Source organism: Schistocerca americana, chromosome X (assembly GCF_021461395.2).
Source record: "Schistocerca americana isolate TAMUIC-IGC-003095 chromosome X, iqSchAmer2.1, whole genome shotgun sequence".
Classification (NCBI taxonomy): Eukaryota; Metazoa; Arthropoda; class Insecta; order Orthoptera; family Acrididae; genus Schistocerca; species Schistocerca americana.
This window is the reverse complement of record NC_060130.1, coordinates 690,197,300-690,218,397: the sequence shown is the minus strand read 5'-3', so window position 1 is coordinate 690,218,397 and position 21,098 is coordinate 690,197,300. Positions and strand designations below refer to the sequence as shown.

The 21,098-nt window shown below is 40.4% G+C and overlaps 1 protein-coding gene across 3 annotated transcripts in view; it reads left to right on the top strand.

Annotated features, from left to right (window-relative positions):
• Positions 1-21,098, top strand: part of LOC124555276 (zinc finger protein 277) — a 151,382-nt gene that overhangs the window by 46,266 nt on the left and 84,018 nt on the right. For all 3 annotated transcript variants that reach the window (XM_047129147.1, XM_047129146.1, XM_047129145.1), the window contains exon 4: positions 6,260-6,462. In XM_047129147.1, coding sequence (XP_046985103.1) covers positions 6,260-6,462 — 203 coding nt within the window. The remainder of the gene's footprint in view (positions 1-6,259; positions 6,463-21,098) is intronic.

Below are 21,098 nucleotides of genomic sequence, written 5' to 3'. Positions count from 1 at the left end.
TGGATTTCAGTCAGCAGCTGCAGAGGCTATTTCATCTTTCTAAAAAATTTCTGAACCTCTAGAGATTTGATATAGTTCTGAGGCAGACAGGATGCACATTTTATGTTATCTTGCTGCAAGACATACCCCTTCCTAGTCAGATGCAAATCAGATGGCTGAGTATGTTGATGGAGAATGGCATGATAATCCTTCTGGTTCATTTTTCCACCTGCTTTCACCATATCTGACTGTATTCCCTCTGAGAGATCCCCAAACTATTACAGAATCCTCTCTGTGCATCACAGTTGGAATTACCCACTGGGTGCTACTGAGTGAGGGCGATTATCCTAGGAGCCAGTATCTCTATGTCGGTGTATGGTCTTGACAACTCCGCTGATGGAAATCTTCAATTTCTTTCATATTTGTTGGACACTATTGCTTTCCTGGTGCAAAGTGATTATCTTTACCAGTGAATCAAAAGGAATCTGGAACTTTGGGTGCCATTTTCAATTACTATCACTACATGTACTACCTTCTTGTGCGGCATGTCCACCGTTCATACAAACAGAACTACAATGGAACAGAACTGTAAACAACGCTTCTATGCATGGTCGTGCTGTAGGCTGGCACCACATGGATTGTTTAATAGAGCTACTTGGACAGGTACAGTAAGTTTATATAAAACTGAGCAGTACCAGTACATATGTATATGTACAGTAATTATCCATACAAAACTGTGTCGCTATTAATTATTAATTTGATCATACTATTCTGTATTCTAATTGATAACTCACATACATCACTCCCATCTTGCTCCATTGTAATATGTAGCATGGTGTTCCAAACTTGTCTAGGGTAATGTAGCCATCTAGATTTACTGAGCCAGGTCTCCGACAGAAGTATTACATGGATGTCTATGCCTTGAAATATAAGACATAACTTGTCAAGATGAGCTAGCAGAGACTGGACATTCACACTTGCAGTATGCAGCTTAATGTTTTCAGGTGCAAAGCTCACAGGGTCTTGTTTGGATCTCCTCTGTGCAGTAATTGTATCATGATTCACCTGTTTCCAGCAGGATTATCTCCAGTGCACATGTCCACTATGGAACAGGAGTGGTTTGCAGAACAGAATTAGATTTCTCTTCTCCACTTGCACCCTTCTGCATCAGACTTCAGCCCCATTCAAAAACTTTGGGCAGAGGTGAAACAGACCTTGCACAAAAACTGGCCTAAAGCTGCACCGTGCAACCTCTATAATCTATCTGCCTGGGGGAGGTGGTAGAAAAGGTGAAATTTACTACTCACCTAATAGATTAAGTCTCTCAAAGGGTGCAAATAGTCATTGCCGTGAAAGGGCTTTGGATGGAACATTTAGGGTAAAGGAACCACAGGCTATGTCCTTTTGAGAGCCAAAAAATATGATTAAGAGCCTGACCTGTTTGTTCAGGTAATTTAGTGTTTTCTATAGAAAAATTAATGCAGTCAAACGAAAAATAATTGTCAAAAGTAGGATTCAGTCGAAATCCTGCAGTCTTGCAGGTGTTCATCAGTCTATTAACTGTGCCACCAAACTACAGTCACTGGACACTAAGTTCTGCTGTATTCAGGTATTTCTTATTGTAGTTCCATCTCTGATTACACTTCATGATTTCATTTGCCTTTCCTACATCTTAAGTTGTAGGAATGACACCGGGTAGATATTCTTGTTGATTTATAGAGTGTGTCAGTGAGGTGTAGCTCCTTCAGTTACACCAAGTTACAAGGGTCCTTCACTTTTATGAGTAGTTTTGTACACTACATAATGTCATCAGCACCCGTGTAACATGGCGGGCAATTCAAATTTCAGCCATCACAGTTTTTTGTGATTTCAGATGTATGTGCACACCATCAAGAAATTAACTCTGTAATTTTATTTTTCTGGTGTGATAATTAAAACTTCATGATTAACCCTCATATATCACTTCACCTTGTGATATGCTTGACCCATGTGGTTTCTCCTTACCTGAGGGGGAACAACGGTTGCTGGGTGGAAGGTGGACGTGGGTACTGGCTGCTCGGCTGTTGCCTAGTATCTTAGAACAGTTATGAGGTGCATGTAGTCAACAGTGTCCCATGGCTGTATGATAGAACTAGTGCTGTTCTCTATGTGGATAAACAGTCTGTCACATGTGGTGGATGGGTATCTGAGACTGTTTGCTGATGAGATGGTATATCTGAAAGTGTCATCATTGAGTGACTGTAATTGGATTAAGGGTGATATGATCAGAATTTCTTTTTGGTGTGATGAAATCTGGATAATTATTTATAATGATTGAAAATTACAAGACTGTTCTCCTATACAAATACATTATTCATGGTACGGTGTGTAACTCGGCAATGTTGATTAAATACGGATGCATAATGTTGTGAAATGACATGAAATGGAATGAGTGTGTAAGGTCACTTGTAGGGAAGGTGAATGGTTAACTACGGTTGATTGGGAGAGTCCTGGGACTGTGTAGTGAGACTGTAAAGGAGACCATGGACAGAAAGCTTGCACAACCAATTTCTTAGTGCTGCTTGAGTGTTTGGGATCCTCATGACACACATTAAACTGTTCTGTATTGTAACTTTCCCCCATCAACACATTCAAGAATAAATGCTAGCAGAATATACACATCAACATAAATAAACTAACTGTACTGATTACAAACTTGTTGCACAGGTATAATTGGTGTAGGCCCTTAAACAGTTATGACCAATAACCTCCCTTGTAATCACTGATTTGGCTTGTAATTTTTATATTATGTTAAATAACTTTGATATCATATCTTTTTGTTGCACTTTAAGTAACTATGCTTCTAGTATTAAGTGAACTGAAATCTCTAACACCTGGAGCACTTTGAATTAAGACCTGTTTGCAAATCAGTAAAATGACTGCAGTTATTTCAACATTTTCTTATAAATAATTTTTTTTCCATTACTTATCTCAACACTTTCACTTTGAATCAGTGCTTGGACTATTCATGGAATCAAAATAGGAGATTAACAGGGCAGAGTAAAGTATATAATACACTGCTGCACTTTAACAATTATGTTGCAGAAACTTCAACCAACACTAGTTCATGAGTGAAAATACAAAACTAAATCATTACTTTGCCTGAGGGTGTATGTGGAGATGATCTTGGTGGTGCTGTAATGCAGTATGGTGCTGTCGTGGCTCATGATGTAACATGCTCTATACTTCCATTCTTGGTGTCATAATTATAAATCTAGAGCAGACCAATAAATGCAATATTGCTGCTGCTAATAGCCAGTACCATCCAAGGCATTTTAACTCACTTTCATAATAACTTTAGCCTCACTGAAAACTTGATGTTTGCACTGCAAAGTATAACTACAGACAGGTGCTGCCAAAATCACTTGGTGTGCTTACTTCACACCTCTGCACCTTTTCCTTTCACATGGTAATATTTCAGGCATGGAGAGGCTTCCCTGTGTCTTTTCCTACTACTTGCATTACTATAGTCCTTATGCATGAACAAGCTACATTAATTAACAGTTGGTGCATATGTAAATAAAAGGACATTATTTTAAAATGGCATTTTAAAAAGACTTCAAAATAGAGAAAAATATTCATATTTTATCTTTTTCAATGAATTTAGTGGTTACAGATATTACATAATCAGTGTATTGGGTAAGTGCTACAAACTGAAAAAGCATCACAGCATTACTCTCAGTTATTAACAGTAATAAGGCCCATACTGTATGAGGAGCTGAAAGCTAACTGAAACTAGAAATGAAAGTCAGTGATGTAAATTCCAATTTTAGTATATATTGCAAAGGTAATCTAGATGCCATTGGTGATAGCTTATTTACTGCTATAAAGAATTCAGTAATATCTAGTCAGGATATTATAAATTTTAGATGCAAAATATTATGATTAATACAAGCATCAAAGGTTCTTTTTGAGAAACACTATTGAGACAATTTAGAGAACCAGCATTTGAAGCTGACTGCCAATCGATTCTATTTCTGCCAACATCTGTTGCACGTAAGGACCATAAAGATAAGATACAAGAATTTAGGGCTCATTGGAGGCATACAGACAGTAATTTTTCCCACACCCTATTTGTGAGTGAAACAGTAAAAAAATAACTATTAGTGGTACAGGGTACCATCCGCCACACACCGTACAGTGGCTTACGGAGTATCTATGTAGATGCAGATGTAAATGTAGAAAAGTGAGTGAAACATGCTACTTGGATGCTGTGGTAGATCTCCTGCCTCAAGAGCTGTAATGGCAGAATGCTTCAGAGTAAATTTGAAGAACATTGCAGATATGGTGACAGCCAGAAGACTACAACTGGTCAGCCATAGAATAAGAGTGTCATGTGATTAAAACTCGTCTGAGGGGCAGTGATTCATTGAAATTGTTCTGTATGTACCTTGAAGAGTCAGAGAATTTATTTGTAAGGGCAACTTTCAGAGTATCTAATGTCACTGAACTCTTTAGTTCAGTTACTTTAGAGGAAGTATTTGATAATTGTTAAACTGTTGTTGCATCGAGTTAAAATATATGCCAAAAAGAAGTTGGAAGATATTTTTGCTTTGTAAGTGTGACAGGAAACTGATCGTAGATAACCCAAGTAGTCAGCATCAGACATTCATATCTTGATACGAAGATATTGTTCAGTGTGTTTTAGGTATGTATGTGATGATCAAGGTTGTGATGCATGGGAAAGATCTGTCGTGGTTCTGTAGCTGTGTTACATAGTTGCTATGAAGGAAGAGAGAGGTTTGTTGCAGGTTTAACATGCATTATTGACAAACAAAAGCCTATTGAAACCACAATTAACATGAGGAGAGTAATGCCAGAAGTATTCAGTAAAGTCTAAAGAAATGTTTTTCTAATCAGTCAAGTGAAAATCCTATTAAGTTTTAATCTTACATAAAGTTAATGTAGACATCATCTATACATTCTCTTAGTGATTGTACTAATGCCAGAATGGAAGATAACAGGCAGACAGCTGAAATGCTGAATTTGGTCTCAGAAATTTTCATTGTGGATAATATAATACAGGTTCACTCTTCAATCATAGAAAAGCAATTGAAATAATTGGATTCTATAAAGAGATTACGTGAAAAAACTTGTATCCCTCCTAGCATAAGCTCATACCCAGTCATTGGAGAAGCAGTGTTCCAAATGATAGGATAAAGGCACAGTTAATCCCTGTTTTCAAGAATTATAATTCTATATTGCTGATTTCAGCTTGTAGTAGAATTATGGAACTCATTCTGTACTTGTGTATTACACCATTTTTGGGGAAGGAAAATTTTTATAGGATTCAGTATTAATTCCTCAAACAGTGATATTGTAAAACACAGCTCAATCTGTTAGTTTGTGAGGTACAGAGAGCAGTATATCAAAACTTTGTTTGGTGCTTGCTAGGACTTCCAAAAGGCATTCGATTCAGTTCCACAATCTTGCCTAGTGAACAAAATACAAGCTTGATGGATGTTGAACCAGTTTTTTAATTGGATTCAGTAGCTGTTAGAAGTTTTTCATAATCTGTTGAAATTGTTTGGATGTGAAAGCAACTTTGGAAGTGCACTATTACTGTTCATGATGTATAAAAATTATACGCTGGAAAATGTTGGAAGCTCTCTGAGCCATTTCGCAGATGACACTGTTACATAAAGGAAGTGAAAACACCAGAAAATTGTAGCAAAATGCAGGAAGGACTTCAGAGGATCGATGTTGGTGTAAAGATTAGCAGCCGTATCAAATTGTGGGTCACAACATCAAAAGTAACCTGAAGTGGCATGACCACATAAAACTATCTGTGGGGAAAAAAGATGCCAGTCAGAGATTTATTAAAGAATCCTAAGGAAAAAAGAACTTATTCACGAAAGTAGTAGTTTACAAAACATTAGTTAAACTGATTTTTGAGCTTTGTTCATCATTCGAGTACCCTTACTAGGTATGATGAACAGAGAAAACTGTGTGTTTCATTACGTGTTCTTATAGTAAGCATGAGAGTGCCAAGCTGAATAATAATTAGATTTATAATTATTTAATGTATTGTCATTCAAGTGCTACTTGGAAGTCATAGTATTGTTGTATTTACTGATGTCATGCATGAGAAGCTTAACCACTGTTTGGAATCACATGAAATGACAGGATAATTTCAAAATGTTCTTTAAATATGTTTCATCTCTTTGCTATTTGGTATTAGAAATAGTATAGCAAATTCATGTTTCATAGAATCTGCAGATCTGTTTAAACTTTTTTTCAGGAAGCAGTTTTGGCATGCCAAGACAGAGAAAGGCAAGATAAAACATTTTCAAGAGAATGTTTACTATGTAAAACGCACCTGACTGGCACAAGAGCAAATTACTTTGATCACCTGGCCACCATTCATAATTTAAAAATTGGACATCCTGACAATTTAGTATTCACGGATGAATTAATTGACAAATTGCAAAAAACGCTAGAGAGGTAAGAGCCATTTTGAATGTAAATGTAAAGCTTGACTGCATTTAGTTTCACTAATCAGGATCAAATTGAATTATTAAAATTCTGAGTAACTTCTCAGTAAACATTGGAACACTTCAATTTTTAATCACTGATGTACCTATTGTGTGAATATTAGAACCACAAGACTCACTTATATTTAATTAGACAGGTTTCATATTTTCTCTTTACTTTCATTATGATAGACATTTTACAGGACGTCTTATATTTAGAAATAGTTGTGACAGGAGTTGTAAAGACAGTAAGAGCTATAGCCAAAATAAAACAGTTGGTGTTTATTTATTAAGATTAGTATAAAAGAATACGTTGGGAGATACATTTAGACTTTGAACCGTGTAAGTGATCGACATGGTAGAAGAAGTGGGAAAAAGAGATAGGTAGAATGGAAGTGGTGGAATGCAAATTATGAATAGAGAAGAAAAAAATTGTGTTTGACTGAAAAACTCAGAGGAGGAAATTGGAATTGGCTTCACTTGGAGACAGAGAGAAATGATCATACAAGTTAGTTTTAAGTGAAAAATTCCATGGACAAGCCTCATCGAGCACCTCTTTCTCTTCACACTGCAGTTTCCCAATTAAATCACAAGCTACAATTTTTGTGAAAAACTCCTAATTTAATGAACCTGAATCATAATCCACACTTCTCACTTGTGGCTGTTCAGTTTTATAAAACATTAACTGTAGATTCAATAAAATAAAAACAGCACGGATAAAAAAATACAAAATTCCCATAGGTAAAAAAGTTAAGCCTGGAAAATATCCACTAGTGCAAGAAAGAAAATTCATTTTAACAATGTTTTTGTTAGAACTTCAAGTTTAACACATATATTTCGGAATGACACAACAACACACATAAGTCACAAAGTAAGTTCACAAGTAAGACATGTGTACACGTTAGCATTCGAATGAGCAGAGACCCAGTCTAGCGGCTGCTGCTCTGCTGGCCGCTTAGGTGGCACAGCTGCTGCATGGCTGGCAGACAGCGCCGCACGTAGAGGACGCGCGTAATTGCGCGGCGGCAATTTGAATGATCGGCGAGTCACAACACTTTTCCCCCCTTTGAAATTGTTGCACTGGTCTTGATGGACGTGTCCTGGAGATGGCTAACATCCATAGGTATTGTTTGACTCGCCGTAAAGTCTCGAGGAGGAGGCTTCCCGTACGGACAGAAGTGTCCCCGATGATAACGGGTCGAGATGACAGGAGACGTAGGGGTCAAATCTGCTGGGGCCCCATTCACCAATCTGCCCGTTGCGGCAAGTCCAGTTGATATGACAGGAGACATGGGCGATGTGTCGGCGTCCATTGGAGGAGGAGGCGAGTAGATTTGCTCTGACAGAGGATGGTCCTCCGGTTCCTGCATGGGCACGTCTCCTGGTGGCGTCCGTTCTGGTGCTGGCATCGCGATGACGGTGAGAGGGCTGCGTTGTGAGTATTGAGAGATGCCGAGATCCCGAGCGTCAGGTCGAGCCAAAGGTGGTGTGGCGGCATTCGGAACAGGCGTTGCTGGCACCCGAGGTCGAAGCTGGTCCGAATGACGCACTGCAACACCCGTGTCCGTCTGGATTTCTTACAGGCGTCTGCCACGGTGTCTTAAGATGCGGCCCGGGCTCCATTTTGGCCGCCTGCCATATTCCCGTACCCAGACGAGGTCATCGGCGGTGAACCGGCCAAGTGAAGGCACCCACGGCTGTGAGGTGGGAGGCCGCAGAAGATGAAGTAGCGTGCGGGGCTGTCGGCCATGTAAGAGCTCAGCCGGGCTGTGGTCGCCCATGGGGGTGAAACGGTAAGACGCCAGAAACTGGAGAAGCTCATCAGCAGCAGCAGAAGAAGTCAGAAGTTTCCGCATCTGAGCCTTAAATGTGCGGACCAGTCGTTCAGCCTCACCGTTGGATTGTGGATGGAATGGCGGGGCCGTGACATGCGTAACACCGTGACGAGCACAAAAATCCTTAAATTCAGAAGAGGCAAATTGCGGACCATTATCAGTAACAAGAGTAGAGGGGAGGCCTTCCAAAGAAAAAATGCGGGCGAGAGCACTGGTGGTTGCCGCGGTGGTAGGTGACGTGCAACGGACAATGAAAGGAAAGTTAGAGTAGGCGTCAATTACGAGGAGCCAATAAGTACCTAAAAAGGATCCCGCAAAGTCAGCATGAATGCACTCCCAGGGCTTCTCAGGCGAAGGCCACGGTGACAAAGATGACTTCGGGGCAGCGGCCTGTGACGCACAAGGGCCGCAGGCAGCGACCATGTGTGCTATTTCAGAGTCGATGCCAGGCCAGTACATGTGACGGCGCGCCAGAGATTTTGTGCGACACACACCCCACTGCCCTTGGTGAAGGAGGGGTAAGACCGAAGCACGCAAAGACGCAGGTACCACAACACGCGGCGAAGCATTGTCAGTGGAGAGGAGGATAACACCATCCCTAGCCTGAGGCGGTAGCGCAAAGTGTACTAGTTCCGCAACGGATCAGAAGTCTTAGCGGACGGGCGATCTGGCCAACCCTTCTGAATACAGCGTAAAACCCGGGAGAGGGTAGGGTCAGAACCCGTAGCAGCCGCCGGCCTGTCCCCAGTCATGGGGAACCTGTCCACAACCCACTGCTCGGCAACATCCAGGTGGAAACACAAAAGTTCGTCCCTATCGAATGCCTGATCAGGACCCATGGGAAGGCGAGACAGAGCATCAGCATTCGCATGTTGAGCCGTGGGCCGGAAATGAATCTCATAATTGAAATGGGACAAGTAAAGAGCCCAACGCTGGAGGCGGTGTGCAGCCTTGTCGGGAAGTGGCGTTGATGGATGAAACAAGGAAACAAGTGGTTTGTGATCCGTAACAAGATGAAATTTTGAGCCATAGAGAAAAACACCAAACTTATGAAGAGCATAAATGATGGCCAAAGCTTCTTTCTCAATTTGAGAATACTTTTGTTGGGCATCCGTGAGCGTTTTGGAGGCATAAGCAATGGGTTGTTCCGAACCGTCAGAAAAACGGTGCGCAAGGACTGCACCAACACCGTATTGAGAGGCGTCTGTGGCAAGAACAAGATGTTGGCCAGGTCGATAAGTAGCCAGGCACGGGGCCTGTTTCAGCATAGTCTTCAACTTCTGGAAAGCCGCTTCACATGACGCGGACCAGTGAAAAGGCACGTTTTTATGCAACAGGCGATGCAACAGCTGAGCCACCGAAGCCGCAGATGGTAAAAACTTGTGATAGTATGCTATTTTCCCCAAGAAGGCCTACAGTTCCTTAACAGATGTAGGGCGAGGAAGGGCATTGATCGCAGCGACAGTTTGTTGAATTGGACGAATACCATTCCGAGAGAGTTGAAACCCCAAGTACGTGATAGATGCCTGAAAAAATTTGTGATTTCTGAAGATTACACTTAGGACCGGCAGTCTGTAAGACATGAAAAAGTGTGGGTAGATTTTGAAGATGTTCTTCAGTGGTGGAGCCAGTGACAACAATGTCGTCCATGTAATTGATACACCCAGGGACAGGGAGCAATAATTGTTCCAAGAATCGCTGAAAGAGAGCAGGGGCACTAGCAACCCCAAATGGCAAGCGTTGGTATTGAAAGAGACCGAAAGGCGTGTTAAGGACCAGAAACTGCCGGGAAGCAGCGTCGAGAGGAAGTTGATGATAAGCTTCTGACAGGTCAATTTTAGAAAAATACTGGCCTCCAGCAAGTTTAGTCAACAGTTCTTCAAGACGGGGCATAGGGTAAGTGTCGATGAGGCATTGAGCATTTACAGTGGCTTTGAAATCGTCACAGAGACGAATATCACCATTTGGCTTAGCAACTACGACGACAGGAGAGGACCACTCACAGGAAGTGACAGGAAGCAAGACCCCTGAAGCAGTGAGACGATCCAACTCCCATTTTACCCGATCACGAAGGGCCACAGGAATGGGCCGAGCCCGAAAAAACTTAGGCCAAGCAGTGGGTTTGAGCGTGATATGAGCTTCAAAGTCGTTTGCACGGCCTAACCCAGGAGAAAAAAGGGAAGAAAATGTCGTTGACAAGGAATCCAGTTGAGCATAAGGAATAGCATCAGAGAGAATATTGACAGAGTCATCTATGGAGAACCCAAAAACGCGAAAGGCATCGAAACCAAAAAGATTTTCTGCGTTGCTCTGGTCGACCACAAATATGGGAACAGTGCGAACGACGGATTTGTAAGATACCTCAGCATTAAACTGTCCCAAGAGAGAAATCTTCTGTTTATTGTACGTCCATAATTGCCGAGTGACAGGGGACAGGAGTGGAGAACCCAGCTGAAGATACGTCTGAGAATTAATTATAGTGGCAGCAGAACCGGTATCCACTTGCAAGCGAACATCTCGACCAAGGATGTGGACAGTGAGGAATAACTTCCCTGAAAGGGAAGAAGTACAATTGACAGACAACACAGAATCAGAATCAGCGTCATGTTCATGAACATCGTGTATGCGGTCGGATTTGCAAACAGAAGACACATGACCTTTCTTTTTGCAGTTGTGATGCACAGCCCAACGTTGGGGACAATCCTCGCGTGAATGTTTCGTAAAACACCGCGGACATGAAGGAAGTTGCCGGGGGTTTTGCTGCAGTTTCTTAGCGGGTTGTTTACGGCTAGGCCGAGGCTGCGCGTGGGAGCACACTGCAGCCACGTCGGCCGGCGGGGACGCGCCGCATGCTTCGTCAACAGCGCACAGAGGTTGTATTTCCCCGACATCACCCCACGCCTCTATTTGCGCCCCAGCTGCGCGAGAAATTTCAAAAGACTGCGCAATGGAGAGAACTTCATCTAGAGTCGGATTCGCCAACTGAAGGGTCCGTTGCCGAACTTCTTTGTCGGGCGCCGACCGGATAATAGCATCCCGTACCATGGAATCGGCATAGGATTCTTTGTGAACGTCAGTAACAAATTGACACTTTCGACTGAGGCCGTGAAGTTCAGCAGCCCAAGCGCGATAGGATTGATTTGGTTGTTTTTGACAACAATAAAAGGCAACACGAGAGGCTACCACATGCATTTGCTTTTGAAAATAGACAGACAGAAGTGAGCACATTTAAGCAAAGGACAAAGACGCAGGATCCTTCAAAGGAGCCAATTGTGACAACAATCGATACATTTGAGGTGAAATCCAGGAAAGGAACAGAGACTTGCATGGTTGTTCATCCGTGACATGAAATGCCAAGAAGTGCTGTCGAAGACGTTTTTCATAATCAGACCAGTCTTCTGCCGTCTCGTCGTAAGGAGGAAAAGGAGGTATAGCCAACGACGAGAAACGCCCCGCATTTGATGCCCTGACGAAATCGCGAATCGCCGCTGTTCGAAGCATTTGCTGTTCAAGCAGATTTTGCAATAGTTGCTTGACAGTAGCCATGGAACCCTGTGAGTCAACAGTGAAAAGGAAAAATCCACTACCTCGTCGCCAATTGTTAGAACTTCAAGTTTAACACATATATTTCGGAACGACACAACAACACATATAAGTCACAGAGTAAGTTGACAAGTAAGACATGTGTACACGTTAGCATTCGAATGAGCACTGAGTCCCAGTCTAGCGGCCGCTGCTCGGCTGGCCGCTTAGGTGGCGCAGCTGCTGCATGGCTGGCAGACAGCGCCGCACGTAGAGGACGCGCGTAATTGCGCGGCGGCACTTTGAATGATCGGCGAGTCACAACAGTTTTATTATATTTAACACAATGTTAACATAGCTACATTTAAATTATATTTATGTAAGCAAGAAACACTTAAAAGTGGCTTGTAATATCTTACTTAGTTAATTGTTTATGACAGCAAAATCCATAATAATCTCATGGGTGCAGTTTTGCCAACCCATGCAGGTTAACATTCCCCTTTGCTATACTCTGTTACTTTCACATCAAGCCTTGTGTGTATTCCATTGTGTATTTCTTCTCTGGATTCTTTGTGCAACCAATAGTTCATTATAGTCAAACAGTGTTCGGTTTCTACATCTACATGGCTACTGGACTTTTATTGTTTCAAATGATGTATTTTTTCATCAACGAGCTGTAACTCCTAGAACTACATGCCAAGTGTCTCTTCTGCTCCTTTAGAAGCTTCAATGAACCAAATTTTGGGTGGTTTGAATTAAATGAGTGTAGTGATAGAGACCTGCATCTCCTATTGTATCATTTGGGCAGTTGTTCATGCATACAAGTTTGACTGTAGTTGTGCTGTAGTTGTGGTCTATTGAGTTAGACTTCGTATACAATTAAGACTTTGGAGCTCCATAGTGTCCTTTTACAATTATTTTTCTTGCAGGTATTTCAGAATTATACGGGGAAGAAAAGTTGAAAAAGGTGATTGTCATTTGTACTAATGTCTTAAATCTGGTTGCTCCCTGTGTTTCCTGAGAGACAGAAGTTTTACTATTGCTCAGCAACAGAACTTAGCATAATTCAAGTGTCAGATACTGTTTTCATCCGTGTTGATATCGTTGCTGCTTCCACATCTCATATAGTATCGAGTACATTTTTGAGCTATGTTCATAGGCTTTCACTGGCAAAATAAGTCACCACTTGTGGGTTGTAGATGGCATCATGTTTCAGTATGATGTACCAATGTTTTAGCCACTGTTAAGTGCCCTTCATTGGTGTATCTATTATGATAGGGGTAACTAAACCTTAATATGTTGTCTTACTCCTCTGACTGCAAGTTCTTAAAAAGAGTATAAATAAAATTGGTCATATGAATGTTCCTCATTACAGGCAAAATGGTTTTAAGTGGTATTCTGTAATCTCATTTGATAAAGCAGTCCCAAATTGGTCTTGTGTGAAATCTGGCATAACAACATGTTTATGTCTAATTCCATTGGGAACAATGTGGAACATGACCATATTGTAGTCAACATATTTTGGATAAATGGCAGCATTGGTTGTAACTCATGAAATCATTTATTTTACAGATCGATTTTGGCCACTGTGTGGCCATCTTCATTGCTAAAAATACAAAAGAATCATCAGACATGAGGATCTTAACACAAATGTGACCCTATTTATAACCACTGTTTGATGGTTGTTATAAACAGGGCCACATTTGTGTTAAGAGTCTCATGTCTGATGGTTCTTATGTATTTTTAACACTGAAGATAATCAGTAAAATAAAGTATTTCAATATTTATATCTGATGCTGCCATTTATTCAAAATATATTGATAACAGTGTGTTTTCTGAGTTAGAAAAAAAATGACTAACCAGCACTCTGACAAGAACTAACTAGCACAGCTGCATGGTGGTAGGTGACAGACAGTGAAACTGGACAAGTAAAGTAAGAAGGAAACCTGCACCATGGCTAACTGATGGACTAAAACAGCTCATAAAGCTCATATGTACTGCACATCAGACATACAAACTACACTCTACACTTGAAAATCGTATTACTTGCAAGCAGAAGCAGAACAGAGTCAGTCAAGCTATGAGAAATGCTAAACTCAAGCATACCCATACTTTAACTAACAACAAACAGATCAACTGTTCTATGGGAAAAACCTGTGTGGACTTGTTATAGTCAAAGTAAGACATGCAGCTGACTCCAGTGTTCTAGCTGAAGAACTGAAGTGGCACTTCACATTACCTACAACCACAATTGAACTGCAAATGAAACAGGACTCATTGATTACTTCATGGAGGTAAATGACAGTAGCCATGAAAAATTCTACTTAAAGTGTGTTACTTACAATACTGTCAAAAAAGCAATCATGTGTATCAGATCAGCATCTACTGGACACAGTGCCATCACAGTCCAAGTGCTGAATCATATTATTGACTCTACTGCCCACTATAACAGATACTTTCAGCCACTCCTTAACAAGATTTTTGCCCTGAGGTCTGGAAACAAGGACTGCTTAAGCCACCACCTAAACAGGATGTTGCCACAGCATCCCCTGATGACTGACCTATTTGAATTCTTCCTGCACTGTCCAAGGCTTTAGGATATATAGTCCAAGACCAGCTAACAAACTACCTAACTAAAAACAACCTAATAGACAAATAACAGTCAGGTTTTCATAAATATTGTACCACAACATCTGCCATAATATAGGTAACAGATGACCTCAGGCCTCTCGCAGATGGGCATGAGACAACTATCCTGTGCTTCTTAGATGTTAGAAAAACATTTGACGATGTCTACTTCGACATTTTACTTGCCAAAACTCAGCATCCTAAATTTCTCACAGAGTGCAGTGCAGTGGTTTCACTCATACCTGACATCTTTCCAGCAAGTCTGCATGTCCACCTTTTCAGATATGGTTGTAGGACTTGACTGTTCACTTCAGGATGTCAAATCAAACACCTTTCAGCAGTCTAATAATTTCCAAACTTATTTTGGCTATCGGTTTCGGCAATTTACTGTGCTGTCTTCAGGCTCCCTGATCAATGTGTAGGAAGATTCCAACCTTGGTTCCAGTCAAAATAGGGGCCAGCATTCAAATAGATATCTGCTTGATACAGTGATTACTTCAATCATCATCTGCTGACTCAACAGATGATAGTTGAAGTGACCGCTGTAACAAGCAGATATCTACAGATACCTATAGCAAACATCACATGTATGCTGATGACCTCCTTCAGTTGTATCTAAGTCCAAAACCAATAAAACTGAAGACAGCTATGTTGTTGTTATGGTCTTCAGTCCAGAGACTGGTTTGATGCAGCTCTCCATGCTACTCTATCCTGTGCAAGCTTCATCATCTCCCAGTACCTACTGCAACCTGCATCCTTCTGAATCTGTTTAGTGTATTCATCTCTTGGTCTCCCGCTATGATTTTTACCCTCCACACTGCCCTCCAGTACTTGGTGATCCCTTGATGCCTCACAATATGCCCTACCAACTTATCCCTTCTTCTAGTCAAGTTGTGCCTCAAATTTCTCTTCTCTCCAGTTCTATTCAGTACCTCCTCGTTAGTTATGTGATCTACCCATCTAATCTTCGGCATTCTTCTGTAGCACCACATTTCAAAAGCTTCTATTCTCTTCTTGTCTAAACTATTTATTGTCCACATTTCACTTCCATACGTGGCTACGCTCCATACAAATACTTTCAGAAACGACTTCCTGACACTTAAATCTATACTCAATGTTAACAAATTTCTCTCCTTCAGAAATGCTTTCCTTGCCATTGCCAGTCTACATTGAATTTTAATACTTACCTGCGTGCATTATCAAAATGGCCAGAGGATATAGGGTCAAAGCTCAACCCACCCTAAACCCACGGGGTATTAGGGGGTATTAGTTGGTCATTCTTGGCTCATTAGCCCAAAATGTTAGGAATTCCTATCATCTTTAATCCTAAGTGGGACAGATATTAACTTCTCTCCTTCAGCAAAGTATCTAGGAGTAATAATAGATTAAAATCTAAATTGGACTGAGCCCATGATTACAATGTGCAATAAGATGTCAGCACCTTTCCATGTTCTGCAAAAATATAAAAAGCTGTTCCCTCTTGATGTGAAAAAAATCTTGTGTGCACACTTATACTTCCAATTACTGATTACAGCATGTTATCCTGCAAGGACTTGCTCAGGAAAGCTCGCAGGGCCTGGGATTGGTTATGAATGCCTATGTTCAATATATTTGTGACATTCGACACGTTGATCATATTTCACCATCATATGCACAGATGTCCTGGCTGCATGTAGACAACCACAGAGATTTCTGTAAACGCTGTCTCTTACGTTTGTCTTGTCAATGTACGAGGGGCATTTGAAAAGTCCGTGCAAAGTCCGAGAGATGGCACCACCAGTATGTGTCAAGGTCATGTTTAGTTAGTAGCACACCAAGTTTCAGCCATATTGGTCTATTTCTTTGTCTTTGGCCTTCGTGTGAATCAAGGAAGTCGAATGATTGCCAAAAAATGGATGAAAAAGAATTTCGTGCGGTGAGTAAACATTACTTTATGAAAGGCAAAACGCATCAGGAGACTAAAGAGAAGCTTCGTAAACATTACGGTGACTGCACCTTTGATTAGAACACTTTATAAGTGGTTTCAAAATTTTAGGAGTGGCCATATGGGCACAAGTGATGCTGAACGTTGTGGACACCCTGTGGAGGTTACAACTCCAGAAATCATTGATAAAATCCATGATATGGTGATAGATGACAGAAGAAGTAAGATGCATAAGATTACTAGTGCTGTGGGCATCTCGAATGAATGGGTACATAATATTTTGCATAAACATTTTGACATGAGAAAGCTATCCACAAGATGGGTTCCACGATTGCTCACACTTGACTAAAAACGGAATCGTGTGGTGTTGCAAGGATGGTTTGCAGCTGTTCAGGAAGAATCTGCAGGATTTTAAGCGTCGTTTCGTCACTGTGGTTGAAACATGGATACAGTACTATACTCCTGAGACCAAAGAACAATCTAAACAATGGGTTACCAAGGGAGAATCTGCACAAAAAATAGTGAAGACCATTCCTTCGGCTGGAAAGGTTATGGTGACTGTCTTTTGGGATTCGCAAGGGATAATCCTCATCGACTATCTGGAAAAGGGTAAAACTATTACAGGTGCATATTATTCATCGTTATTGGACCGTTTGAAAACAGCTGCAAGAAAAATGCCGGCAAATGGACTGCAAAAAAGTCCTTTTCCATCACGACAATGCACCAGCACACACCTCAGCAGTTGTGGTCGCAAAATTAATGGAAATAGGATTCCAACTGGTTTCACATCCCCCCTATTCTCCAGACTTGGCTCCCTCGGACTACTATTTGTTCCTCAATTTGAAGAAATGGTTGGCAGGACAAAAATTTTATTCAAACAAGGAGGTGATGGCAGCAACTAATAGCTGTTTTGCAGACTTGGACAATTCCTATTACTCAGAAGGGATCAAGAAATTAGAACAGCATTGATGAAGTGTATAAGTCTAAAAGGAGACTATGTCAAAAAATAAAAAAGGTATACCCCAAACACGTAAGTAGTTTTTATTTTTGCACGGACTTTTCAAACGTCCCTTGCACACTGTCCCCCATCTCTCTCCCTGACTTTAATGGTCTTGTCTGAACAGTTTGGCAGCAATACCTGTTCTCATCAGACAAAATTGTTTCTGGCCACTTCATCTCCCAACCACTTTCTCGAAGACCTTTTCAGCAGCAGGAACCCAATTCTTGACTAACCTTCCTCATTGTGTTAGAGAACTGAATAACATCTCCAGTTTCAAAAGACAGTTAGTGACATATCTACTGAAGCAACATTAATGACTGTCATTGTCCCTGTATGCACTCTTTACCCTATTAAACCCTAGGTTCCAACCAGATCATCTTATTTCCCAGTTTTCTTAGCTGCTGCAGTCTGTTAAATTTCCCTCCTCCAGAACTTGCTGTATCAGAAAAGTCTATTTTGTACACCTAAAAATTCTTTTTTTGTCTGGCATTATCACTATTTTGTATGTCTGTAAATTCTTTTTACATCTGCCCCTATTATTATTATTATTATTATTATTATTATTATTATTGGAGGCAGCAGTAGTAGAAGTACTGCAAGTATTAACTTTATTAGCTCTTAGTCAGTACTATTTATTCACATTGTCTCTAGGGACACTCAAATCATTTTATTACTGTCTGCCATATCAAATTATTGTTATATGTGAGGTAACTGTGATGTAAAAAGAGGTATTGGTGTGGTTGAAATTCTGGTCCATTGTAAGAGGGGATGTGAAGGTCCTAATCTGATATGGTTAATTAAATAAATAAATATGTTAGGCATGGAAAACTTTAACAAATGTTTATTGAAATTTAACAACAGTAACTGCCACTGATGAAGACCATGTCACCTAACTTGGGCATTAGTACTTTAAAGATATTTTTGCAGGACAGTGTGGTGGTCATTTTCCATGTTCCTGATAATACTAGTATGATAATAAATCTTGTTTTTTATCATGCTTTGCAATTTTTAAAAAAATCTTGTCATAAAGGTGAACATTTCCTCATCACATCTTCTATTCTTGGCTTGTCCCACCTTATGTGCTGCCGTGTACATCTGTTACTGATGTGCAGCAATGCTACTCAGCCACTGCTGGAACACTGGTTGTGCATCATGTTTTCTGTCCCTGTCCCTATTAACACACACAGTTAAACTGAATATCAAACTAGACTAATTTGGGACCATTATATTGAGTGAGCACTTGAAATTCCCTTTGAAAAATATGGTCCATTTTCCTAGACTGTCACATGAAATACACCATGAGCAATATTTGTTTGGATTGACTCCATCTTAACATTGCAATGGCTAAATTGCAGATATCTGTATGTCTTGTAAATTTGGTGCTCTGCAGCATGAGGAAACTGTAAATGTGTCATATTTATAATTATGTATTTATATGTGAGCTGCTTGTAAATGATAGTTTATTTTATCTGACTAGTTTCGAGCATTCACCCACCGTTGGTGATATCTGTATTACAGAAGACAAATATTTCTTATAATATGTTGTTTTTAATATACAGTGTTTCATTAATATGTGGTCTTATGTGTTATTATAAAGTGACTTGCCATCTTTGTACGCTTTTTAGCATAGACTAAAGACCATGTTTTGAAATAATCATATAATTATATGATTTGTATAGGCATATTTGTGTATATATATGCAACCAGCATAAGAAATTTTTACGAGAGTATGTGGTTGTCAGTGATAATTGCAATGCATGCAAGATCATTATTTGTTTATATACTGTATATAATGTCACTTATGATTTGTTGTATCTCCATTAACAGAACACAGAACTGTTGTATATGCTAACAATCTGCTGTTACTTTAAACAAACAGGCCTATCTTAGAAAATAAAAAAAATAAAAAATAAAAAAAGTCAAAAATTTCTTTAGTTTTCATCAACATACAACACATTTCTTTGTTCTGTTAACAGGGAGAATACAAACTATAAGTAAAATTATAATGTCAATTAGTTTCATGTTCCTTGAATTGTATGTACAGTTAATCATAATGATGTGGAATGAATCATTTTACATTCACATTATACATTCATATGTAAATATGGATACATGCTGACTGTTTACAATTTTTTTAATACAATTCTGAGTTTATAGTTCCCACCCATCACGTTTTACATATTACAAAAATATAGATCATACAGAATAGGAATTGTCAAGGAGAAACATTTCCAGTTTATTTTCAAATTTAACTTTGCTGTCTGTCATTTTATATCAGTGGGTAAGTGATAAAAAATTTTGGTAGGAGCATTGTGCAGCCCTTTCTGTGCCAAAGACAACCTTAATGTGGAGTAATGAATGTCATTTTTTTCTGCTGGTTTTGTAATTGTGTACTTCATTGTTTCTTTTGAACTGCAGTGGATTGTTTGCAACAAACTTCAAGGGGGTCTAAATATACTGTGAGGCAGTAGTCAAAATGCCTAACCCCTTTAACAGATATCACCAAGATGATTGTAAGTGAGCACCACATATTATTGGTACAGCACGTTTTTGAGGATGGAGACTTTTTTTCTTAAAGATGAGTTATCCCAGAACACACATGACATTGAATGAAAATATGCAAAATTTGTCAACTTACTGATTTCTCTCTCCCCATCATTTGCAATTAATTTGAAGTGCCAATGTGGCTGTACTAATTTGTTTCAGCCTGTGGTATGTAACAAATAATGATCTATGCATGTACAACAGTTTCCACTGACAAGTACAGGTAAACATTCTAGTAAAAATTTTTTACACTGGTGCGCGAGCACCTACACACACACACACACACACACACACACACACACACACACACACACACACACACACACACTTATTTCTGCCCTATATGGTGAGCGAACAGTGTCAATGCTTTGTTTCTCAGCAGGTGGACGAAGTGATGGGTGACAATTGGCATTGAGGGAGACAGCTGGTTTGCCGGCTAGGAATGTGGGAGGGAAGAGTGGCAGGTATATGGTCTAGGCATGTAATGGATGATTCTGCCAGTGAGGAGTGGCACGCACTGAAGGCCACATGCAGATGTGAATTGGGAGGGGGTGACAGGCTGGAGGAAGGGGAAACTATTGGGTGGAGGGTGCACCAATTCAGAAAAATATCCCTTTCCCTGGTTGAAACCCAGTTCCACATCCTGTTCCTTAAATGCAGTCTAAACCATGTAATCTGCCGCCGCCTTCCCCCTCCCCCCCCCTCCCCCTCCCCAGTGCCCTAGCAGTAAAAGTCTCTTCCTCTGGATCCCACCTCCCCTTTTGCATGACCTTCACCTTTTCAGATTCTGCCAGTCCGTATCCTTCATAAACCTAGTACTGCAAGAAAGCCTCACCAGGGCACTGGCATCCCAGAATCACCTTTGCTCCCTCCACTGTGCAGTCCTTACTAAATACACATCATCTTCGAAACAGAAACCATTGCACTCCAATTCCTGGAAGAACATTCCAGACACCATCTTCATAAATTGTCCAATTTATTGACATCCTACTGTCACCTTGGGGCACCACTATCCATCAATATTCATCTTACTCTCAGTGAACTCTCCCGTCAACTCCTCATAGCACCCATACCCTACCTAACTTACCTCATGAATTTATCACATCCCCCAAAAGTTGCTCCCAACACCGAAGCAAACAGAAAACATTGTTGTT